General features: G+C 41.1%; 1 protein-coding gene across 6 annotated transcripts in view; it reads left to right on the top strand.

Annotated features, from left to right (window-relative positions):
• tom1l2 (target of myb1 like 2 membrane trafficking protein) overlaps nucleotides 1-26,566 on the top strand; it is a 78,658-nt gene that overhangs the window by 36,654 nt on the left and 15,438 nt on the right. For 3 of the 6 annotated variants that reach the window (XM_068055949.1, XM_068055945.1, XM_068055948.1), the window contains 7 exons: nucleotides 827-943; nucleotides 1,867-2,000; nucleotides 3,466-3,514; nucleotides 3,906-4,029; nucleotides 8,471-8,600; nucleotides 8,748-8,820; nucleotides 21,685-21,741. In XM_068055949.1, the coding sequence (XP_067912050.1) occupies nucleotides 827-943; nucleotides 1,867-2,000; nucleotides 3,466-3,514; nucleotides 3,906-4,029; nucleotides 8,471-8,600; nucleotides 8,748-8,820; nucleotides 21,685-21,741 (684 nt within the window). The remainder of the gene's footprint in view (nucleotides 1-826; nucleotides 944-1,866; nucleotides 2,001-3,465; nucleotides 3,515-3,905; nucleotides 4,030-8,470; nucleotides 8,601-8,747; nucleotides 8,821-21,684; nucleotides 21,742-26,566) is intronic. The other 3 variants (XM_068055946.1, XM_068055950.1, XM_068055951.1) reach the window with 2 other exon arrangements.

Genomic DNA, 26,566 nt, shown 5'->3' with positions numbered 1-26,566 from the left:
GAAAATGCCCAGTTTGCTCCCTACTCTCTGCTTCCTGTCTATTACTGAATTCTCCATCCATATAAATGTAATAAAATGTCCTGTGGCGTGGACAGCATTATAAAGCAAATTTTGACACTAAGCCAAATAAAGCTTGGTCAAAGAGATGGGCTTTAAGGAGTTTCTTAAAGGTGGAAAGAGAGATGGAGAAGTTTAGGGAAGGAATTCCACAACCTAGGGCCTATGCAGCTGAAGGCACCAATGATGGAGCAGTTAAAATCAGGGATGCTCATGAGGCCAGTATTAGAGGAGTGCACATACCTCGCGGGTTGAGGGACTGGAGAAGATTACAGAGATAAGAAGGGGGGAGGCCGTGGAGGAACTTGAAAACAAGAATGAGAATTTTAAAATCGAGCCATTGCTGAATGTTTGTAGGTTTCCCAGCTCTCCAACTGCACAGAAAGCAGAATGGTGGAGGATTTACTATTTTTAAATTCAGTGCAAATAGTAAGAGTCTATTTTGCCAGTAAACAATATATTGTACATTCTGCCTTGGATACCAGTGGGCTATACATACTTTTTCAGTTGCTTTAACCCTTCCTTTGGGGAAGGCATTACAGGACTTGTTTGAGTAGCACACTTCAAATCATTTGCAGCAGACAACTGCAAAGATGTGATTGTGGACCTGTCATGTTTGTTACTCTGCAGTGTCAGGAAAATGGGGTATGGCTGGTATGGTGCAGTAGGTTAGACAACATCCTTCTGGTTTTTCAATATTTGAGTCTATTTCTATGTTTGTAATGTAACTTGTCTTGGCTAATCTAAGGGTTGACCCCTTTTTTGGCAGCTTGCCAGGTTGCGCAGCGAGCTGGACATTGTCCGTGGAAATGCAAAAGTGATGTCCGAGATGTTGACTGAAACGGTCCCTGGGCAGGAAAATCAATCAGACTTTGAGTTGCTGCAGGTGAGAATACTGGAGTTATTTGTGAGTTACATTTTACAGCACAGCGTGTTTCTACTTCATGGTACCAAACCATAATGAAACGGGCCCACACCCTGTTAATGTCGAGGCTAAATTCTCTAAATATTAGATTGCTTCTAACTTATGAAAATTTTTTGATTATATACAAGTTCTGCAGTAAGACAACTTGGTATTTTGTCATACGATCTGCATGCAAAATTGTGGTATATTCAGACGTTTCAGCATCTTTTCATAATATGTTGAAACATACTGTTGAAATAAGTGACATGAGATTGTTGTTTTATTGAAGGGTGGCTGTTTTGAATGCATTGGATAACTCCCTAGGATTTGAAGCTAGCTCCTACTGAAAGACATGGAAAGTAAAACACAGAAGGAAGCCATTTGATTTATCGCTTGTACTGGTGCTGATTCTTAAACCAGAGCTATCTAATTCCATTACCTTGCCTTTTGCCAGTATTATTTACATTCATCCTTTTCAAATGCTTATCCAATTACAATGAATGTCTTCTCTACTGTCAGGTGTTAGGATACCACAAAAGTAGAGTCTGAGGTAGTCTTGACCTCTGAGCATATAGTGCAGAAGTGTCCCATAAGTCAGTACAGGTCATTACTAAATTGACGAGCTAACTCAAGCCATAATGTGTCTGGTGTGAGAAATGAAAAAAAATCACACAGGTGGCCTGGAATTGAGTGTTGTAGGGGCAGTTCCTATTGGATTTGGCCTATGCATTACCCTGCCCAGGAGAGCTTGATATACTGAGAGAAGCTTTTTAAAAAAGAAACACCTATTTTCAGTTCTCTGTTGCTGATCTTCAATCACCAAAATTCTTTTTAAAGAAGCTTTTGTTTTATTGTGCTTTTAGTGACACAGAACTGGTTAACATGTCCTGTGCTCTTTAAACAAGGAACTGAACCGTACATGCCGAGCAATGCAGCAACGTGTTGTAGAACTTCTCTCCAATGTAACCAATGAAGAGATCACAGAGGAACTTTTGCATGTAAATGATGATCTGAATAATGTCTTCCTTCGCTATGAGAGGTAAGTGATTAACTGCCTGTTGCTTTGTGCAAATGATTTTCCTCATCTGCGCAGGTTGAGCGTAAAATGTAAATTATGTGTTGCTACCATAGTTACTAAATGTTGGTGGCTAGCTCTGCCATGCAAACTCTGGAAAATGGTTTGTAGCCTCAACCACTAGAACTGCCAAATGTTATTGTTTTAAGACAGGATTACAAGAGAAGCTGCAGCTATGAGCAGAGAAGGAGATTTGAGGGTTCTTTTAAATTATTGAAGGATTTCTGTATAGTTAATAGGAAAAAAAATTCCTCTTGTTGGGGTGCCAGTGATGAGGGTTATCAATGTAAAATATTCACTAAGAGAATGAGGAGAGTTTAGCAGAAATTTCTGTCAGTGAGTTGATGGAGCATAAAATGCTTTGCCATTGTAAGAATGTTGAGGCAGAGACCATTGCATCTTTTAAGGAATGGTGGATAAATATTTGCAGGAGAGGAAAATACAGAGCTATGGGGAAACAGCAGAACAGTGGGAGGATTAATTTGTGATTGTTCCTGCAAAGAGCAACACAGATTGAGCGAAATGCCCCCCTGCTGTGCTACAGCTGCAGTTCTAAATCATTCCCGGTCAGTTTTGATACTTAGACCTCTGTCCTTTGTGTGAAGAAGTTCAAATGCAGAAATAAAAAACAGAATATGATGGAAATACTCAGCAGGTCTGGCAGCAGCTGTGGAGAGAGAAACAGAATCAACGTTACAGGTTGATGACCTTGGGCAGAACTTCAAATGCAGAATGGGTTATCACCAGAGCATGTGATTTGTGACAATATATCGCTCATTGCTTCAATCTATTCAGAAACCAGTATTTTCACGGTCTTCATGATATTTCAAATGCAAAATAAAGTAGTTGGGCAACAATTTGTGCTATATGCAGTAAGTGTAAGTATTAACAAGATTTGATGCATGATTTTGCACTGTGCCAAATTCTTCTTAATTACTGGCTGAAGTGCAAAATGCAGACATCTGACTTGCCTGTTAGCAGCCTTTTATAATGTTGTCATGTTTCTCTGTAAGGTGCACTGGTACAAAAATTACTCAATTCCAGTCTATAAAAATTCAAAACGAGCAGGAGCCTGCAATAGGCTTTGTGGTTACCTTTTATTTTAGGGAATGTTGCTGGGTACTTGGGAACATAACCAAATTGATGGTGGTGGGGTGGGAGCGGAGTTGGGGAGATATGTTAGGAGGAAAGAAGCATAAAGTAACATTGATATTGTAACCCAAGAGGTTCAATTTCTGTACCTAATTTCAATGTTTTATAAGGCAGCAATGTGAGAAATGCCACAGCAAACTGAAACTCCCAACACTAACTAACCAAGCAGAAGAATTTGGGTTCTGGATTTCAGGCGCACCACCATGGTGACATGCTGGAGCTAACAGCTAATATGTAGCTAAATGGCTTTTTGTGATCCGTCATGTCTTCTGTGCAGATTTGAACGATGCAGGTCAGGACGTGGAAGTCATGATGCAGAAGATGGTGTAAGTGATGACTGCAATTTTTTTTTACTGATTTAATGTAGAGTCATCTGCTGAACTTTGGTTGTTGGAGTTGGAATGAGGTTGTTCACCTAATGTGATTTCTTCTAAATCTGTTTGTATTTCAGCAACCACAGGGAAGCAATTTTGCGACATCGTTCTCCAACTGCACTATTGCACTGCCTATTATATACATGATCAATATTTAAAGTTTAATGCCCTTGTAAATTTCTGTGAATCTAGGGTTAAAGGGTTTTGGAGTTCCTTTTGTCAAAATAACTGAAAAGGGTGATCTTAAATATGTAATGCCATTTCTAATCAGAAAATTCTACATTAGTTTTCAATGGACGGATGTTTTTAAAATGTCACCCATTGTGTTCATTTCGCTCTCCAGGTATTGAATGAAGTTACAGACTCGGATAATCTAATAGACTTGGGCCCAGGGTCCCCTGCAGTTGTGAGCCCAGTGATTGGAAATATGACTTCTAACAATCTGTCCTCACAGCTTGCCGGTATAGGTAAGGAAGCTGTTTCATTGTCTTTTAACCTGGATTATCTAACCTAGCCAAGATTGGCCAGAATTCCCTGGTTCCTACTTGGAATCTGAGTAAATGAAGCATTAAAATATGATCACTGTTGCCAAATATAAAGAATTGCAGTGCAGAGTTGTTTGTCTGTCTGGATTGGTGACATGTAGATTAATCAATAACCTCAATCGAAGTTTTATCATCTGACTACGTAACCTTTTATTTTTTTTTAATTTAGAGATACAGCACTGAAACAGGCCCTTCGGCCCACCGAGTCTGTGCCGACCATTAACCACCCATTTATACTGATCCTGCACTAATCCCATATTCCTACCACATCCGTCCCTATATTCCCCTACCACCTACCTATACTAGGGGCAATTTATAATGGCCAATTTACCTATCAACCTGCGAGTCTTTTGGCTGTGGTAGGAAACCGGAGCCCGGAGGAAACCCACGCAGACACAGGGAGAGCTTGCAAACTCCACACAAGCAGTACCCAGAATTGAACCCGGGTCGCTGGAGCTGTGAGGCTGCGGTGCTAACCACTGCGCCACTGTGCTGCCCTTTTATGCAACCTTTTCTCGGGTGATGATGGTTGGCATGTTGATCAGATTGCAGCAGGTAAGATTAGGCTGTGCTACCTCAAGGACATCTGTTTCGTTATTACCTGCAGCATAAAAAAGGATTGTGAACATTTAAAAAAAAAAATCCAAGCTGATTGATATTGATTGCTCAATGTGCTGTAGGAGATTTGTAAGGCAAATGTATTGCTCTGAAGAGGCGACACTTCCTCAATCCTTTACTCTGTCTCTATCGGTAGTGATGAGGAGCAGGATCATGATCTGATTTATTCTCTCCAACCCGGGAATATTGCCCAATTATTGCACCCCTATAGGAGCCCCAGCAGAGATCAGCTAACTCGCCAGAGTTTGAAGATTAAACCTTGAGCCTTCTGGTTTGTTAGGCTTATTACTTTGCCAGACAAGTGTTTTTTTTCTCCAGCTATTAGTGAGCATTGTGAAGCAATTTCCTCTCATCCCTCTGTCTGGCAACACTGTAACAAATGCTTGGTATTACTAGTGAGCACATTAGAATGAGGCATCTGTCATCAGAATTAATTGCCATGCTATCAACAAAAGAAAGAACTTGCATTTATATTGTGTTTCTCACGATCACAGAATGCTCCAAAGCTCTTTTCAGCCAATGAAGTACTTTTGAAATGTAGTCACTGTTGTAACATAGGAAACGTGGCAGCCACTTAGCACACAGCAAGATTCCACAAAAAGTAATGAGAGAATGACAAAATCACCTATTAGTGGTGGTGGTTAAGGGACAAATTATTGGCCAGGGTACTGGGAAGAACTCCTCTGCTCTTCAAAATAGAGTGGGATCTCTTTCATCCACCTGAGAGGGCATCTCATCCAAAAAAACAATGTCTCTGACAGTACTGTATTGGGAGTATCAGCCTAAGTTTTGTGCTCAGATATCTGGAGTGGGACTTGAACTCATCACCTTGTGACTCAGAAGTGAGAGTGCTACCAACTGAGCCACAGCCAAGTCCTTACAGAGGAGAAAGTCTCACTCATTTACAAACTTGCTACTAATGGCAATTAGAGGAAATCCCCTCTGTTGTCGTCTTTAAATTCAAAACCTGAATTTCAGCCAGTTTGATGAATTGCATTGAGAGGACCTAAAAACAAGATTGAATAAAGTTTGGAAATACTCAGCAGGTTTGGCAACATCTGTGGAGAGAGAAACAGAGTTCATGTTTCAGGTCGATGACCTTTCATCAGAACTGGAAAAGGTTGGAGATGTGACAAGTTTAAAGCGAGAGTAGAGCCTGGGAGAAGGGGAGTAAAACAAAAGGGAAGATCTGTGATAGGCTGGAAGACAGCAAAGATTAAATGACAAAAGGGATGATGATGCAAGGCAAAAGTGGGTGATAATGAGACAAATAAAAAAGCAAAACATTTGTCTAGATGAGGTTTAAATGGGAAAACAGAATCATTACCAACAGCTGCCATCCAAAAACACAAAACAAAATGGGGTAGAGGTTATCATCTGAAACTATTGAACTCCGAGTCCAGAAGGCTGTAAAGTGCCTAATTGAAAGATGAGTTGTTCATTGAGCTTGGTTAGAACAGTGCAGGAGGCCAAGGTCAGAGTGGGAGTGGAGCAGAGAATTAAAAATGATGAGCAACTGGAAACTCAGCGTATGCTTGCCAACTGAATGGAGCTATTTTACAAAACAGTCTCACAGTCTCCCCAGTGTAGAGGAGACCACATTGTGAACAACGAATACAGTATAAAGGGAAAGTACAAGTAAATTGCTGTTTCACCTGGAGGAGAATTTGAGGCCTTGGATGGTGAGAGGGGAGGATGTAAAAGGGCAGGTGCTATAACTCCTGTGCTTGCGTGGGAGAGTGCTGTGGGAAGAAGAGCGGGTGTTGGGGGTGATTGAGAACTGGACCAGTGTGTCGCGGAGGGAATGGTCTCAGCAGAATGCTGGGAGGGGAAGTTGTGTTTGTTAGTGGCATCACACTGGAGGTGGTGGAAATGACAGGATGATGTGTTGAATGTGAAGGCTGATGGGGTGGAAGGTAAGGACAAGGGGAGCCCTATTGTGGTTTTGGGGAGGGGGCTGGGGGTGAAGGGATGAGAGCAGAAGTGCTGAAAATGGAATGGGCACGGTCGAGGCCCCTGTCAACTACGGTGGGGGGGAAATTTTCAGTTGAGGAAAAAGGAAGGCATGTCAGAAGCGCTGGTACAGAACAGATGCAACGGAGAAACTGGGAGAATGGAAAGGAGTCCTTACAGGAAATGGGGTGTGAGGAAGTGTAATCAACATAGCTGTGGGAGTCAGTGGGCTTATAGTGGATATTGGTCAATGGCCTTTTCCCAAAATAGAGACAGAGAAGTTGGGGAAGGGAAGAGTCAGAGATGGACCATGTGAGGGTGAGAGACGTGTGGAAATTGGAGGCAAAGTTGATTAAACTTTCCAGTTCAGGGCGAGAGCAGGAAACAGCACCAATACAGTCTGTACTGGCAAAACAGGTGAGGGAGGGGACCAGGGTAAGACTGGAGCAAAGAATGTTCCACAAATCCCACAAAAAAGCAGGCATAGCTAGGACTCATGGGTTCCTTATATTTGGAGGAAGTGAGTGAAGTTAAAGGAGAAATTGTTTAATATGAGAACAAGTTCAGCTAGGTGGAGGAGGGTGGTGGTGAAGAATGGGGACGGTTTGGGTCTCTTTTCAAGGGAGAAATAGAGAGACCCCTCACTCCATCCTGGTGGGAGTTGGAGGTGTAGAGAGATTGAACATTCATAGTGAAAAGGAGACGGTTAGGACCAGGAAACTGTTAAGTGGTGGAGGGTGTCAGAAGAGTCGCAGACGCATGTGGGAAGAGACTGAACAAGGGGCGAAAAGAGAGTTGATTTGGAAGAAATCGGTTCTGTAAGAACAGGCTGAAACAATGGGTCTACCTGGGCATTCCTGTTTGTGGCTATTGGGAAGGCGATAGAAGTGGGTTGATTGGGGGACTATGAGATTGTTGCCATGGAGGAAAGATCTCCAGAGAAGGTGAGGTTAGTGACCGTCTTGGAAATGATGGATTGATGTTCATTGGTGTAGTCATGGTCCAGGAGGAGGTGTCAGAAAGTTGCCATTTAACCTCCACTGGGCACAGGTTGGTATGCCAAATAGCAGCAGTACCACCCTTGTTAGTAAGTTTGTTGGCAGTGTTAGAGTTGGACCTGAGAGAATCGAATGTTGCATGTTCAGAGGGAGGTAGGGTAGAGTGAGTGAGGGGAGCAGAGAAATTGAGCTGACTGATGTCAGGCCTGCGGTTCTCAATGAAAAGATCTAGGAAGGGTAAGAGGTCAGATTTCCGGTTGCCTGTCATTTTAATTCTCCACTCCATTCCACTCCCCTCTGATCTCTGTCTGTCCTTGGCCTCCTACACTGTTCCAGTGACACTCAATGTAAGCTTGAGGAACAGCACCTCATCTTTCAACAGGATGCTTTACAGCCTTCTGAACTCAACAATTTCAGGTTATAACCTCTGCTCCTATTTAGTTTTGTTTTTGGATAGCAGCTGTTGGTAATGATTCTACTTTCCCATTTAAACGACCTCGAGACACATCTTTTGTTTCTTTACATGTCCTCCACCTTATCAATCACTTTTGTTCGATCCTTCCCTCTTTTCCTGCCACAACACTTGCTTTAAACCTGTCACATTTCTAGCATTTTCTAGTTATGTTGAAAGGTCATTGACCTGAAATGTTAACTTTGTTTCTGTCTCCACAGATGCTGCCAGATCTGCTGAGTATTTCCTTCTGAGTATTTTGCTTCCGGATTGAATAAAGTTTGTTTTGTTAGCTGCACCCTGATATTGGTGTAACTGCCACTGAAATGTTTTATTTTTTCAGACCTGGGTACAGATAGTGTTAGTGGCACACTGAGCTCATTGCCTAACTGCAATCCAGATGCTCGAGATTCAGCTAACTTTGATACGTTTGCACAGACCAGAAATAGTTCCCTGGCTGATCAGCACAAAAAGTAAGTCTCTTGCTGAAGTGTACCTAAGCATTTTATAGCCTGAACATGAATGTTATGCAATACTTAAACATACAGAATTAGTGTTGTAACTTCCCACTGGGTGTTTATCTAGTGTGAATGTTTGAATTGTTTATTTCTTGCTTGTAGTGTAAGATATGAGGACTTGCAGTCAATTGGAGGATTGGCAACTGCCCTTGATAGGCAAAATAATGCAGCAGTGGTAAGACCCTTAACTTTTTTAAGCTAAATTTTGATTTGAAAGAAACAATTTTCTACATGGAAATGTTAACGTTTTACTCAGTGGTAAACTATTTTGGTACCTTAACTGAAAGATGGGTGATTAAACCATCCGTGCATCATTTACTATTTATTATGACAAATGAAAATGAAAAGTGTAGTTGAGGAATGAAATTTAAAAAGACTTTTTGTACCTTCAGCCCTACTTGTAGTTTCCCCAGTGCATTTTTTTTTATTGTCTTGCATGTTGTGTGCTCCTACAGCTGGCTGCATAGTTTGCTTTCCGTTTAACCAACAGTCCCAAAGATGCCAGTAGAATTTGCTTTATTCATATTCATCTGCTCAAGTATAAAGCTCATGTTTAATGTTATTTAAGTACTAAATATGCGTGGCACTTCAATAAAATACCTTTTTCTTTTGTACTGCTCTTATCTAAAGGTCATGGGGCAGGTGACCAGTTTTAAGAGCACTGACGACACTCTCCTAAAATTGGTTGCTATTAGCCAGAATAAATCAACGCAGGGTAAATAGCTGTTTGTTATACTTTTGCGCTGTGTTTTGAGATGGCTTTTGTATGTAGTGGGAGAAGTGAAGAGACTTCGGAAGATTATGGGGACATGCAGCAAAAGCTCTGCCACTGGTGGTGGAGTAGATGAAGAGGAGGATGCACAGGAGGGGTAGCTGCAACGTAGGGGTGGAGATTAAGGTATAGGGAGGTTACATGACTGCTTGACTGTTGGGTGATATGGGGCATCTAACGGGGCAAAGTTAATGTGGAACAAAATTCTTGCCTCTCCTTTATTCTGACCCCTAGCCTCCTGTATTGATTGATGTATAGGCTGCATTTTGTAGAGCTAAAACAGACTGTTGATCCAGCTTAAATGCAAGCTTTTATTTTCCACCCTGTACCCCCACTCTCCATGGAGGCATGATCAAGTTTGGAGTGTAATATTATGCAGGATTGGCTCACTTGTTATGTCAGTAATTACTTCGCATCAACCCTTAAAGGGTTAATGATGGCTTTTTCTGGGTTTCAAATTACAGTTGGGTACAATAGTTTTGTAAACTTTCACTCCAAACCTACTTTTCTCTCAGTTTAAATCTGTGGATTGTGTTGGCTATATAGACTTCTACTTTAGATGAAAATAAGAATTGTGTAATTTGTGCAATTTAACATGATTTATCTAGCTCTATATCTACTTTATTAATTTAATAAATGTGTAAAATGCCATCATCTGGGCAGGTTTAGATTTGAATATGAAAACTGAATGGATCCTGCAAATTCAAACTGTTTTTGTCACCACTTACCATCACAGATCGTCTATTCTTGGGAGGGAAGGCTGCTGTTGACTCTACAGTATTTTATCCACATAGCAGTTATTAAGAAACTGAGAGGCGCTGGCTCTGTGACAGCATAAGAAAACATGCATGATATAGTCTGTCCATCCAGAAATGAACATTCCATAAGGAACAGTATATATAATTGTTAATGGGGTTGGGATCCTAGAGTAATTGTATGAAATTATTAAAAAAACAACTTCTTGAGCTTTGTTTCTGGATAATTGCCTGTGTCCCTCTTAAAGATTGTAAGCAGTTTTTTTGTGTGGATCCCTTATGCTTCAGTGTTACTAATTGTTGCTCTCAATTTTCTGTCTGCATTTTTCACTAAATGACCTTGCTATTGTCTTTGTGGTTGTCTACTTACCCCCAGTTCACCAGTTGCTTCTGAAGCTGTTGTTTAGTTGAGCTTGACTTTAACCCAGTATAATAATTTGTTGCCTGGGCAACCATAGTTATAGAGTCAGAGTTATACAGCACAGAAACAGGCCCTCGGCCCGTGTTGCAATTTGTCTTTGTAAAGGTTACTTCGGGCTTCATTTTTTAATTTTATATTTTTAATAATCAGAAATTGCTGAAAAAGGTTATTTTACTAAATGGATAAAGTTCAGACACGAAAGAGGAAATCACTTTTTGTACATACGTACACATTTTGATGATATGGGCACAGTCCTCCCAGAACAGCGAATATCACTTTATTACTGTCATCTGGACTTTGAGGCTGTTTTGAAATAGTTGCGAAAGGATTGACACACATTTCAGAAAGATTGTCAATCTTGGTAGATGTAGTCTGGCTCTGCGCAATGATAAATGTTTGAAATAAATAAAATAAAAACCTCATCCATTTAATCAAACTGTCCAAGGAGTGCAGCTACATTTGTATGCCAAAATGTGTTTCATTTTTAGGAATAATAGATTTTTGGAGGTAGAGGGGAAGCAAAGTAATGGAAGCGAACAGCAAAATTGAAGACTGATGGTACTTACATAAGTCATCTGAGCCATTAGGGTGTGTTCACTCCTGCTGCATTTTTTCTATCAGACTGAACAGTATTGATGATCCAAAGTGTGCTTTGATATGGAATGCTGTTTAAAAATATATACACTGTAGTGGAGATCCTCAAAACATTTGCAATCAAATTAGTATACTTAACCAATTCTATCATCTCATCCACCCATGCCAACCCCATGCCATGCAACCCCTCCGATGCCATTCCCTCCCTCATGCCATCTTATCTTTCCCATGCTACCCCATGCCATTTGTAAGATTTGATAAGATACAGGTGGTTTATACCCCCTTCTAAGGTGGGAACAGACTTGGCAGCACAAAGCTTGTTGTGAATCTACTTTATTGAGATAAAGGTAAGTTTTCAGATTAACCACAGTCACAAACTCAGGCAGTGATAAACAGTCTAACACAGATATTACCCGTATTAGAGATGGGATGGCAGAGTGCACAATTCTTTCTCTTGCAGCTTCTGGTCTTCAAGTTTTTTTGGTCGGTCTCTCTCTCTTCGGAAACTCTTTGCCGTACAGTGTCAAAGACAAGACTGCTTTTATCCTGGCAGCTTGCCAATTAACCTTCCGTGTTCCCAATCAGTGTCAAGTCTTGTATTAAAAGATGCATTTCTTAACCAACCAAATCATTTTGTGATGGTTGCTAATCTTTTGGATTTGCGTAAGTAATAGCCTTTTGTTTTGACTACTTTTATTTCAATGCTTTTACATTCCGAGGTTCCTACCTCATTACCAGACAAATCTACACAGAAGCAGTTTTTACTGTCTGCTCTCTCGCCTTTTACTGCAGGTAAGCATTGTAAAACTTGACCTAGTCTCTCTCAATCCCTCTACCTTGACATCTTGTCTATACAGTGCCCTACTGTGCCCTATTTCCTAAATGTTTCCACTTTATCATACTACAAAGAAGGGTTCTAATAAAGCTGAATGTTAGTTTATAATAATAACTCAGTTTATAATAGCTAGATTTTAACAATTAGTATTCTGGTAGTAACCTAATAATCTTACACATTCCATTCTTCCCAAGCCATCCCTCTGCCATCCCCTCTCCCGTGCCATCCCTGTCCCATTCCATTTTACTGATGCCATTCCATCCTCTCCATGCCACTCCTCTGCCATCCCCTCCCATCCCTTCCTTCCCACGCAACCACCTCCCTCCCATGCCAGCCCCCATGCCATTCCCATCCTATCTCTCATGCCATAACCATCCTATTCCTCATGCCGTCCACTTCCCATTCCATCTCTCTCATACCATAAACATGCTATCCGTCATGTCATCCACATTCCCATCTTTCCCATGCCACCCCTCCAATGACATCTCCTCCCTCCCACTCCTCCCATGCCATCCCCATCCAAGGTCATTCATCTCATGCCATAACCGTCCCAGCCCTCTCATGCCTATCCATCCCATGCCTTTCATTCCTCTCGCATCATCCCCATACCATACCTCCCATGCTGCCTGCCAGCTCCACCATGCCGTTTTCTCCCCATCCCATCTCCATCCCAAGCCATTCCATCCTTCCCATGTCACCCCTCCGATGCCATGCCCTCGCTCCCATGCCATCCCATCCTTCCCACGCCCTTGCTATCCCTAGTCTCTCCCCCTCCATGTGCCATCCCTATCCCATTCTATGCCAGCTCCCATTCTACTTGTCCTATGCTGTCCCCTACCCCAAATATCCTCTGCCTCTCATCCCCAATTTCTCCAGCCAAGGCTCCCCTTATCTTCTGGCTTTTTGTACACCAAGCACCCCCCCCCCCCCCCCCCCAACCATGCCACTGCTACCACCAACTGTCTCTTCCATGCCATTCCCACCCACACCCCACCCTAATTTACCCAATACCTCCAGCCAGCGTAACTTTGCTGTTGGGCTCACCTTGCCTTCTGTTTTTTTCTCTTTCTCTGCAAACCACGCTCCCACCCCCCCCACAAATATCGCTGCTGCCACAACCAACCATCCCGCTCATATTGTCCATTTCCTCCTCAATCACTCCAGCCAGGGTAACTTTGCTGTTGGGCTCCCCTTATCTTCTGTTCGTTTTCTCAACCAGCAAACCCCCTTTGCCTCACTGATGCTGCCACCAACTGCTGTTTTATTTTCTTCACCAATCACCCTCTTACCCCAGTGCTGCTGCCACCACCGCAGAAATGCTGTTGTAGTCCTCATGGGTTAATGGGAGCACAGAACTGTATTCAAGTACGATTTTTAATATCCTAGACCGCATCAGCTGTTATGTTGAGTTATGCAAGCATAACTTGGTAACGTGCTCTTCACATGATTATGGACTGTGAGGTCTGTCCCTGCCACAGTTCTATAGGAATGCACATATGTGAGCATGTTTTAGTCAATCGTTCACTAAGAATTGCTTAGATTTTTTTCTCAATCGTGATTGAGAGCTAGCACTTCACTTTCAAAAGGAAACTTTCACCACAGCAGTTTGCAATAAAATTTGTATATGTACCTATTTAGGAAAAAAAATTAACACTGAAGCCCACTGAAGTGCGCATCCAGTTAAATCCACAATTTTGGAGTTCTGATTCTTCTGCCATTCACCAACTTCAAAATATTCTGGTTAAGTGCACCTTGGTTGAAAGCATTTCCCGTTCAAGTGCACAAATTTGCACTGTTTCTGGTGGATATTCAGAAGCTGGCATGTGTACATTTGTGTTATCAGTTCATTGTTCTGCTAGGCCACGCAATCTGTTATGCCAATCAGTTTGCATGCTAAATCTTGGTAAACTCATTGTTTTGCAAGCATAAATGATGGCAGGGTAATGTTACTGAGGTGAATAAGTGATTCTTTATTTTTGACCTTGTATCAACTTCAAACCAGCAAATAACCTTTTGTAATCCATGCATGACCATCCATTACTTTCAATTACTTTGGAGGTGAAGATCATTACTTTTATACAAGCACGTTTTTTTTCCCCTAAAAAGCCTGGCGGTATGTTGAAGATATTCTAGGGTAAGCTTATCTGGATTTCTTTTTAACTTGTCTTCTCCTTTCTTGGCTTTGTCCTGTTTTTTTTTACTGCTGGGCCTGTGGGAATGTTGTGTTACTGATGCAGCTGAACATTAGAGCTGACAATCCAGACATCGAGCCTATAGACAAGTGGCTCATGACACAAGGAATGGTGAGCTTTCACCGCATTGACCTGCTGTACCCTGCTAAACAACCTGCCTCCCCTAACCACACCCTTACTGATTCAACACTGCACAGTAAAAGACCAAGCTTGGACATCAGCCAAATGTATATATCCTTACAGTGTAACATGCATAGATCTAAATCTATCGTGTGCCAGCTACCATCTATTAAAAAAGAGCTGTTTGTATTAAAGATTGCACTGTGCTGGAGAGGTACATTTAGATGAATTGTATGCCTTCTATACTTATACCGATGAATACTAACTCTCGCAATAGGAAATGCAGCTTGTCCTGGTCTTGGAAATCATGATGCCCTTCAAGCAAACTGTATTATGCATGAGATGTGCCAAAGGGGAGTTTCTTTTTCCTGTGTTTTCTTCTATCTCTTAAGGTTCAGTTTTACACTCTTGACATGCAGAATCTTACAGTAGAAAACTTCTTACGGTTTGTCACCCAGTGTCAACATCAAGCATTCCAAAGTACAGCCAAATGCCAAATCACCTTACCTTTACCCCAACAATGTGTCTTAGCACCACTTGCTTGAATCTTTCCAGTCCCCCCACCAGTAATCCTTGTGGCCTCTTGGGTAAGATTAGGGCCTGAAATAGAGAAAGCCTTGTGTTCACCACCTATGCCCACTAAGGACTAGGCTGGACAACCCAAACACATTTCATGTAGAATCATAAGGACCAACATACGAATTAGGAGCAGGAGTAGGCCACTCAGCCCTTCGAGCCTGCTCTGCCATTCAATAAGATCATGGCTAATCTGATTGTAACCTCAGCTCCACATTCCCGCCTACCCCCAATAACCTTTCACTCCCTTGTTTATCTGCCTACCTCTGCCTTAAAAATATTCAAAGACTCTGCTTCCACTGCCTTTTGAGGAAGAGAGTTCCAAAGACTCATGAACCTCAGAAAATATTTCTCCTCATCTCTGTCTTAAATGGGTGACCCCTTATTTTTAAATAGTGATCCTTAGTTCTAGATTCTCGCACAAATGGAAATATCCTTTCCGCATCCACCCTGTCAAGACCCCTCAGAGTCTTATATGTTTCAATCAAGTCGCCTCTTATTCTTCTAAACTCAAGTGAATACAAGCTAACCTGTCCACCCTTTCCTCATAAGACAACCTGCCCATTCCAGATATTAGTCCAGTAAACCTTCGCTGAACGGCTTACAATGCATTTAAATCCTTACTTAAATAAGGAGACCAATACTGTACCCAGTACTCTAGATATGGTCTCACCAATGCCCTGTATAGCTGAAGCATAACTTCCATACTTGTGTATTCAATTCCCTTCACAATAAACGATAACATTCTATAAGCTTTCCTAATTACTTGCTGTACCTGCATACTAACCTTGTGCGATTCATGCACTAGGGCTCCCAGATCCCTCTGCATCTCAGCTCTGCAATCTCTCACCATTTAGATAATATGCTTTTTTATTCTTCTTGCCAAAATGGACAATTACACATTTTCCCACATTATATTCTATTTGCCATATCTTTGCCCACACGCTTAACCTATCTACATCCCTTTGTAGCCTCCTTATGTCCTCTTCACCATTTACTTTCCTACCTATCTTTGTGTCATCAGCAAATTTAGCAACCATACCTTTGGTCCCTTCATCCAAGTCATTTATATAAACTTAAAAAGTTGAGCCCCCAGCACTGATACCTGTGGCACACCACTTGCTACATCTTGCCAACCAGAAAATGACCCATTTATGCCTACTCTCTGTTTCCTGTTAGCTAGCCAATCTTCTATCCATGCCAATATGTTACCCCCTATACCGTGAGCCTTTATTTTCTGCAATAACCTTTGATGTGGTACCTTATCAAATGCCTTCTGGAAATCTAAGTACAGTACATCCACTGGTTCCCCTTTATCAACAGTACATGTTACTACTTCAAAGAACTGCAATAAATTGGTTAAACGTGATTTCCCTTTCACAAAACCATGTTGGCTCTGCCTGATTACCTTGATTTTTTTCTAAGTGCCCTGCTATAATGTCTTTAATAATAGCTTCTAACATTTTCCATAAGACAGATGTTAAGCTAAATGGCCTGAAGTTTCCTGCTTTCTGTCTCCCTCCCTTTTTGAATAAAGGAGTTACATTGGCTATTTTCCAGTCTAATGGAACCTTCCCAAAATTTAGGGAATTTTGGAAAATTAAAACCAAAACTTCAACTATCTCGCTAGCCACTTCTTTTAATACCCTAGGATGAAGTCCATCAGGACCCAGGGACTTGTCAGTTCTCAGCTCCAGCAATTTGCTCAGTACCACTTCCCTGGTGATTGTCATTTTCTTGAGTTCCTCCCTCCCTTCCATTTTCTGAATTACAGTTATTTCTGGGATGTTACTTGGATCCTCTATAGTGAAGATCGATGCAAAATACCTGTTCAATTCATCTGCCGTCTCCTTATTTTCCCTTATTAATTCCCTACTTTCTGTAGGACCAATGCCCACTTTGTTAAATTTTCTTTTTTAAATATCTATTGAAACTCTTACTATCTGTCCTTATAATTCTAGCCAGCTTTCTCTTGTACTCTAATTTTTCCCGCCTTATTAATCTTTGTCGTTGTTTGCTACTTTTTATATTTTGTCCAATCTTCTGACCTACCACCCATCTTTGCGCAATTATAAGCAACAAACAGAGGCTCTTATCCAACTGAACAGATATTTGGGAAAACTAATAAAAGTCAGCTATATGGTGCAGATGAGCCAACAGAAAATGCAGAAACCTAGTTCATTTTGCTGTTGGGGGAGGAAAGAATGTTTTGTGTCAGACTTTGTATTGGGCACCCTGCTTGTACAGTGATTGCAGTCATTATCTTCTGATTTAGGGTATGAATCCATTGGTCTTTTACTATCCAGTTTGGAATGTATTTTAACAAGATTCCTTTTAACATAGTATTTATTAACCATGTTAAACCTACTGATTATCTAGGTCCTAGAAGCAAATAAATAAAATAACTGATATTTTATTTCGTTACAATAATTAACGATACCTTTCTCACTTTGGGGGATTATGTTATTTCTTGATTTTGATTGCAACCTATTTCATTTTTTAATCCCCAATAATTCTATACCCTATGATTACGGCCCACATTTTCTTTTTACCTTCCCCATACGCATTGTTAAGCTGCCCTTAGATTCTGTAGCTCTCTGCTCATTCCTGCTCCTTATTCAACAACGCTTTGTTCTTCACAATTCAACATTATAATTTAAATTGGACTTTTTTGTTTCCTTCCCAAAAAATGAATCTCCATAATCATCTGTGTAAATGGAATTTGGGTCAGTTCTCATGCAAGTACATACCTTGCATTTCCTTCATAGAGGAGTCATTGCAATGAATCTGATACACACCTAAACCTTATTCCCAATTGCTAGTGTAAATGCAGCCACTTCTCTATTCCAAAGCTGTCCAAATAGAGTAACTGTGTCTCCAGTGTTGGTTTTATGCTGGGAAAAATTTGGAGGTTGAGCAATGTGAATACAGGCTCGATTTGTTGCTGAATCCAACAACACTCGAGAAGCTTGACCGCATCCAGGACAAAGCAGCCAGCTTGATTGGCACCCCATGCACCACCTTCAACATTCACTCCCTTCACCACCGATGCACAGCGGCAGCAGTGTGTACCATCTACAAGATGCACTGCAGCAACTCACAAAGGCTCCTTTGACAGCACCTTCCTGACCTGTGACCTCTAACACCTAGAAGGACAAGGGTAGCAGATGCATGGGAACACCACCACCTGAAAGTTCCCCTCCAAGCTACACACCATTCTGACTTGGAACTATATCACCGTTCCTTCACTGTCACTGGATCAAAAGCCAGGCACTCTGTTCCTAACAGCACTATTGGTGTACCTACACCCCAAGAACTGCAGCTCACCACCACCTTCTCGAGGGCAATTAGGGATGGGCAATAAATGCTGGCCTAGCCAGCGACATCCACACCCCACGAATGAATTTTTAAAAATCCACTTCACGAAATTGGAATAATGGTATGAAAATGGCTGGCTGTGGGTGTGAGCAGAGCCTTGTGATGTGTAGGAGTACATAGAAAATTACTGTAGAGTGCCCTTCTGCAGACCAGGATAAATGGATCCGGTCCACACTAGTCCACAATTTTGAATTGACTTCCTGAGCCTCACTTAAGGCTCTTGAATTGGTAGCATGCCAGTAGCCTAGTAGTAGGTAAATTCAGCACTCTGTACCCTACACCTTATAGACCAGAAGGTCCCAAGTTTGATTTCTGATCTATGTAGTAGCTGGTTTCAGCTGAGATCGTACTTGATAATGTCACAACCTGCCTTTGATGACCTCCGTGGCTGAATAGCGTGACGCTTGGTGTCTAGGTTCACGCATAAAGTAGGACCACTTGGTTGAAGCACTTGAGGCTTAGGGTATCCTGCAACAGTCACTGCCTTCAGAAGAGCAGAAAATTGAAGGGCAGGGAAAGGAAATGCTGTATAAATAAGTTAACTATGACACATTCTTACAGATGTGGAACATGTAATATGCCCAAAATATTGTGCAATGTAGTGCTCTAATCACAAGCCCAAGCTTTTAATTAATGTGACTTGGGTCTAAATATATTTCAAAATCAGAACTATTCTACCAAATTTTCTGAACCTTTTGAATCTAAAATAATGGTCCACAGTTAAAATGTTAAGTTGTCCCAAGTGCTTTGGATTATGTGAAAGTGATGAATTAAGTTAATCTAATTTAATTTTTTAACAGCAAATGCATTCAATATTCAGAATGTCTTGTGAATAGCTTTTAACTGTGGACTGCCCAACTTTTCATTGACTTCGCGCTGCAAAGATTACTTTGCAGTTACCATTTCTTCATTACTGGGTTTAATTTGTGTTTAATGTGGGTGGCGTTCTGCACCAACATGCCAAGTTCAGAGATGAGGCTTATCTCCCCATTCCACTGGGTTCGCAATCTCCAACGTGCTGCACAGGGAGAAGCTGAGTGTAGACCAGATATCTCTCCACAAATGGAACGGTGCAAGAATGGGGCAGGGTAACTTTACCGGCTGCCGTTGTGGACCCCCAAGCATCTAACTAAGAACGGTGGTAATCTGGGCTAAAACTGTTCTGGGCCACAGCAGGTGTGTGAACCTGAATAGAAGGGGGAATAATGGGGAGGAAAATGATCCATAACCTTTGGTAGTGTGATACTCTCACTAGAAAAAAAAATCAGTGTTTAATGCATGGAACAGTATGTGGCATTATCTGTATGCTTTGCCATTCAAAAAAGGTAGTGTGTGGCTAATTTGATACAGCCATGTTAAAAGTTACCATCCCTGTAAGGTGTGAATCAGAGTTGTAAACTGATGTCATATCTAAAGGTGGGACAAAACTGGTAACTCTTAGTAGTGACTAACAATTTCTGCTTCAAAATCACTGTGCTGTCTTCTGTTCCTTTTATATATACTGGGTGAATTCCATACCTGCAAAGCATGTTGCTGTTTTCCCCAATTTAAATGCTTTACTGCTTAGTTATTTTTGTCTTCTGTCCCCTCTAGCTAAAGCTACCAATTGAATGAAGGCTAAAATAACCCCTTTTGTAGGCTGTTATTTTTCTAAGTGTTTACAAATCTACTCAATGGGGGTGAAGTTGGTCTTTGCCAGTCACGTGAAACTTGCCCATCGTGAATTGGTAACCCATTTTGCACCATATTGAAGTCGATGGAAAAGACAATTAAGTGCAGTGTAAAACAGACTATGCACAAGTTTTGCCTTGCTACTCAAGGATAGTTTCACGACCAAAATTTTAATTCAGTGATTTGAGAAGCACTTATTTGGCTGCAAAAAAAATCTGATTTTTTTTCATTGTACTGAAAAATTGCTAGAAGGTAATTCTGTCCTCTAGGGCAGGATTTGACTGTAAATTTGTGTGGCACACACTATTGGTCTTTTTCGAGCAATTTTGTGCCTCTTTGCAAAAGGAGGACACTCCAACTTCATATTGTCAGTGATGAATTTTTATCTGGTGCATATGAAATCATGAATGAAGGAACCTGGTCTGTGCGATGGTCATTTAATCCCAGCTTTTCTAAAACCTTTTCATTAAACCTCAAGATAAAAGTACTATAGTAATTCAAGTCTTGAAACTACCCCATGCAAACTTTAGTATACAATTTTTTTAATGGGTTAATCTCTCCATGAAATAGTGGAAAAAGGAATTTCATGGGTACATATTCATTCATGTGCTAATATTTGCACAAGTTATTAAACTAATAGCTTTATAAGATGAATGTGATAAATTTTCTATTTCTATTTCTTGAATTGGTGCTCATTTACATGAGGAGCAGATTATTAAGATTTTTGGAACAAAGTCCATATGTAGTTTTTGTTCCCATACATTCACTCTAGTTACCTGAGTAGATAGTAATCTTTAATAATTGTTTATGGCTCCATCTTTGGAAAAACTGTATAAAACTTCTGTATAACCACCTCATGCTAGAAAATTCTGACATTACGCACATTATCTTCTAATTTGCTCGCATTTTTAATAGAAATTTACCCCTTTCTGTGAGAAGTGCCTTGTTGCTCCATCATATCTCTCGTAACATCCTAGCTGACACTGGAAACTCACTGTATGGGGATCTAAGCGCGCGTACTATATACTCCTTGGCATGGTGTTTTAGAGCCCCAAAGTGCTGTATGACTCGCATCTCCTTTAGGATTGCACCTCTGATTGAATGACCTTACAACACAGACAATTTCTGTAACTCGCGAGTACAGGCAGCCTAGACCTCTTGCATGTAAACTCTGTCACTTGCCAGGCATACCAAGGCCATGCTGTGGAATAAAGCTACAAGCTTAATGCACAAAGTAATGATCCAACTCGACAAAGCTCATCACTAAGAAGAGAGGGGACTCAATATCCCCGGACACTACTAAACCCCAAGGACTATCAGCAAACTATCCCACCTCCCAATCAGTGCACTGTTTCCAACACATGTACTAATGATGACCATATATTCTCCTAGAAATACTCAGTAGCTTCGCAAAATATATGTGGTAGTTTTTTTTTGAAGAAAATTTTTATTTAAAAAAAAAAGTAGCCCTATAAAATGTTTTCTCCGAAGTATTCCTCAGTATGAGGGTCTTTGTGTTTCAGCAAAAGATGTTCATGTACATTCCATTTTCACGGCTGTATCTTGATGTGTTTTTAGTATGAATCCTGTTATTGCTGTGTTTATATTTCTGTGCATTGTTGTCCTTTCTTTTATAAATCTTGAATTTTTGTATTCCCATTATAAGTTTTGTTCATTTTTTTGTGTTATTTGGTTATCTGGTTTGGTTTTCCCATCGCTGTGTAGATTCCTGTCGCACAGTCTCTCATGGACGACGTTGAAGAATGGCTCAGCACTGATGTGGTGCGGGGCTTTTTTTTTGTTTTGGGTTGAACACTCTCCCACTTTTTTTTTTTTCCTTCTCTTCCCTCCCTAGACCCACCCACTTGTTATATCAGGAATGAATACATATGAATGGTGCTTCTAGTAAAACTATAATTTCTCTTTCCCCATTCTTTATTTTGAAAAAACCTAAAACTCAGTAGAATGTGAAATACATAGACTTATGATTTGAATTGCATCCTGTTCTCTAAGTATTGCTTTGCAAAAGGATATCCAGTTACTTGCTGGAATTTTGCCCAGCTATCTGTAGGGGGAAAGGAAGTCTGCCCCTGTCCTTTCTGTGTGTGTGTGTGTGTGTATGTATATCTGGTCTGTACACACACAATCTACAGTGTTCATGATGTCTACAGGAGAAATTCTGGGCTGTGCTGTCGGGGGAAGGGTGAGAGAAGTAGTGAGATGTATAGAAATAAATTTGCCGACTGGCTCCATTGCACTTGCACAATTGAGTTTTGAAAATAGTTCCGTTGCGGGAACAATTTCTTTTTGCAAAATGCTGTGGTCTGCTGCTTGATTTAATTGTATAAATCAGCACCACTGAACAAATCAAAAAAATGTATAGATCATTGAGGAAATGAATTATAATTCAGATTTTTACAAAGTTAAAATTCATTATTTTATTTTGTTATGACTGACTGATCCAGTCCCAATCAAAATATACAATTCTGATTGTGGTGGGAGAAACGCACTGTTAATTCAATCCCGTCCCTTTACAGATCGCCTAACATATCATTTTAAACTTTCCAAATTAAAGAAAGACCCAGCCATATTGTACCATCTGTTAATCCCCGAATGAGGCTAACCAAACCAGTTGTCTTTAAATCAACAAATTAACTATTTAATTAGAGAAACTAAATTCTTAAACACTAAGATATAGACAACATTTAAAATAGAAAACAATTAGAATCCTTGCAAATTTACGCTGCTACTGGAGGTGAAAAAGTCCAAGGTTTCTTGAAGTCCTCACAGCTGTCCGATGGGGAGAAAAAAGGTTCTTCAACAGTAGAATAGTCCATAGTCTAATTCCAGCAGCAGATCAACAACTCGCAACTGCTGTCAATAGAATCAATTTGGCTTTCGAATTTTTGAGGGATAAAAGATTGTCACAGTCTAACTTCCCTTCCTTCAGTTTAAATTATCAAAGATCTCTGTTTTGGCTTGACTTTTTTTAGAATTTTGAGAATAATAAATAAACAGACTAAATTCTCTTCAGTTGAAATCGGCTGAGAGCTCTTCTTTCAGATGCTAACACGCAGCTGTCTGTCTGTGTCTCTGTTAGAACAGGCTGTTTGCATGATAAGCCAGTTCAAAATTAAATTGTAACAAATGTATCTCTCGATACTCAGTCCCAGTGGCTGTATCCAAGGCAACGAGGATGCACCCTTTGAATCACAGTCTGCGCATGGCTGTATCCAAGGCAACGAGAATGCACCTTCTCAGTAACTTCTGAGGCCTGCTTGTTCTTAAAGCAGTACTGATCCTTTGCTGTCTTAAAGACACACCACATATTTCCCAGAGAGAGAGAAAAAGACTGGATCATGACACCTCCACCCCTGGCAGAATGAAATGCCGTTTCTGAAATGCATTTCATTACAATGGGTTAAAAAAAAATACAAATTGAATAAAAAGCTAACTTTCTTTTTGCATTTACAGGCATACACTTTCCTTAAAATGTTAAGACTGCAGCGACAATTTCCACCAGAATATTTTGGCTTTACATTTTCAAAAGGTTGTCCCACTTAACCCATTTTTAAATTTCCAAGCATAGTCATAGAGTCTTAGAGTTTTACAGCACAGAAACAGGCCCTTCGGCCCAATGAGCCTATGTCAACCATCAAGCACCTGTCCTAACTAATCCCATTTCCCCGCACTTGGCCCGTAGCCTTGTATGTTATGGCATTTCAAGTGCTCATCTAAATATTTCTTGAATGTCGTGAGTGTTCCTGCCTCTACCACTCCTTCAGGCAGTGTGTTCCAGTTTCCAACCACCCTCTGGGTGAAAAAATTCCACCTCAACTCCCCTCGAAAGCTCCTGCCACTTACCATAAATCTATGCTCCCTAGTTATTGACCTCTCCGCTAAGGGAAAAAGTTTCTTCCTATCTTATCAATGCCCCTCATAATTTTGTGTACCTCAATCAGGTCCCCCTCAGCCTTCTCTACTCCAAAGAAAACAACCCCAGTCTATCTAGTCGATCTTCATAACTGAAATGCTCCAGCCCAGGCAACATTCTGGTGAATCTCCTCTGCACCCTCTCCATTGCAATCGCAACCTTCCTATAGTGTGGCGACCAGAACTGTACACAGTACTCCAACTGTGGCCTAACTAGCATTTTATATAGCTCCATCATAACCTCACTGTTCTTATATACTATGCCTCAGCTAATAAAGGCAAGTATCCCGTAAGCCTTCCTAACCACCTTATCTACCTGTGCTGCTGCCTTCAGTGATCTATGGACAAGCACCCCAAGCTCCCTCTGACCCTCTGTACTCCCTAGGGTCCTACCATCCATTGTATATTCCTTTGCTTTGTTAGACCTCCAAAGTGCCTCACCTCACACTTCTCAGGATTAAATTCCATTTGCCACTGCTCCACCATCTTACCAGCCCATCAATATTGTCCTGTAGTCTAAGGCTTTCCTCCTCACTATTTACGACACCACCAATTTTTGTGTCGTCTGTGAACTTACTGATCGTACCTCTTATATTCACATCTAAATCATTAATGTACACTACAAACAGTAAGGGTCGCAGCACCAATCCCTACGGTACACCACGGGTGACAGGCTTCCACTTGCAGAAACAACCCTCTATCATCACCCTCTGTCTCCTGCCTCTAAGCCAATTTTGAATCCAATTTGCCAAATTACCCTGGATCCCATGGGCCTTTACTTTCTTAACCAATCTCCCATGCGGGACCTTATCAAAAGCCTTACTGAAGTCCATGTAGACTACATCAAATGCTTTACCCTCATCTACATCTCTAGTCACCACCTCAAAATTCAATCAAATTTGTTAGACACGATCTCCCCCTGACACAGCCATGCTGACTATCCTTGATTAATCCCTGCCTCTCCAAGTGGAGATTAATCCTGTGTCTCAAAATTTTTTCCAATAATTTCCCTACCACTGATGTTAGACTCACCAGCCTGTAATTACCTGGTTTATCCCTGCTACCTTTCTTAAATTATGGTACCACATTCGCTGTCCTCCAATCCTCTGGTACCTCTCCTTTGGCCAGAGAGGATCTGAAAATTTGTGTCAGAGCCCCCGCTATCTCCTCACATAACAGCCTGGGATAAATATCATCTGGGCCTGGGGATTTATCCACCTTCAAGCCTGCTAAAACAGCTAATACTTCCTCCTTTTCAATGCTAATTTGATCAAGTATATCACAATCCCTTTCCCTGTTCACTACACCTACATCGTCCCTTTCCAGAGTGAACACAGATGAAAAGTAATCATTCAAAACCTCCCCTATGTCCTCCGACTCCACACACATTGCCTCTATGATCCCTAATGGGCCCCGCTTTTTCCCTGGTTATCCTCTTGCTCCTAACATACTTATAAAACGCCTTAGGATTTTCCTTTATCTTGTCTGCCAGTGATTTTTCATGCCCCCTCTTCGCTCTCCTAATAACTTTTTTAAGTACTCCCCTACACTTTCTATATTCCTCTAGGGCCTCTGCTGTTTTCAGCACTCTGAATCTGCCATACGCCACCTTTTTTTTCCCTTATCCAATACTCTATATCCCTTGACATCCAGGGTTCCCTTGACCTTACAGGAACATGCTGCACCTGAACCCTCACAATTTCCCTTCTAAATGTCTCCCACTGGTCTGATGTAGACTTTCCTGTAAGAAGCTGCTCCCAGTTCACTTTGGCCAGATCCTGTTTTATCATATTGAAATCTGCCTTCCCCCAATTCAGTACTCTTTTATTTCCGGTCCCTCTATGTCCTTTTCCATTATAATCATAAATCTTGGAGTTATGGTCACTATCCCCGAAATGCTCCCCCACTGCCACTTCTACCACTTGTCCGGCTTCATTCCCTAGGATTAAGTCCAGTAACGCCCTTCCTCTTGTTGGACTCTCTACATGCTGGCTCAAAAGCTTTCCTGAATACACTTGAAGAATTCCGCCCCCTTTAAGCTTTTTGCACCAATACTATCCCCTCTAATATAGGGGAAGTTGAAATCCCCTACTATTATTACCCTATTATTTTTGCACCTCTCAGAGATTTGCCTTCATATCTGCTCCTCTATCTCTCCCTGACTGTTTGGAGGCCTGTAGTACACTCCCAGCCAAGTGATTGCCCTCTTTTTGTTTTTAAGTTCTACCCATATGGCCTCATTAGAGGAACCTTCCAGGATATCATCCCTCCTTTCTGCAGTAATTGTCTCTTTAATCAATAGTGCAATGCCATCTCCTCTTGTACCCCCTCCCCTATCACGCCTGAAGATTCTATACCCTGGAATATTAAGCTGCCAGTCCTGCCCTTCCCTCAACCATGTCTCAGTGATAGCAATAATATCATATTTCCATGCGTTAATCAATGCCCTCAATTCATCTGCCTTACTAGTAAGACTCTTACTCTTAGTCTTCCAATTGTTTCATGTTTTCCCTCCAAGTGTCCCCATTTTCCATCACCTCAGCCAGGTGAACTGCACTGCACTAACCACTACTGGGTTTACTATTCTCTGAGAAATTTCTCCAGTACCACTTAACCTGTGTGGCATCACTTGACACTGGAAAACCCTGTCTGGTGTAACAGAAGCTGATTTTTT

This window comes from Heterodontus francisci, chromosome 24 (genome assembly GCF_036365525.1).
Source record: "Heterodontus francisci isolate sHetFra1 chromosome 24, sHetFra1.hap1, whole genome shotgun sequence".
Lineage (NCBI taxonomy): Eukaryota > Metazoa > Chordata > Chondrichthyes > Heterodontiformes > Heterodontidae > Heterodontus > Heterodontus francisci.
Note: the sequence above shows the minus strand (reverse complement) of the source record. Positions and strands in the feature narration are given on the sequence as shown.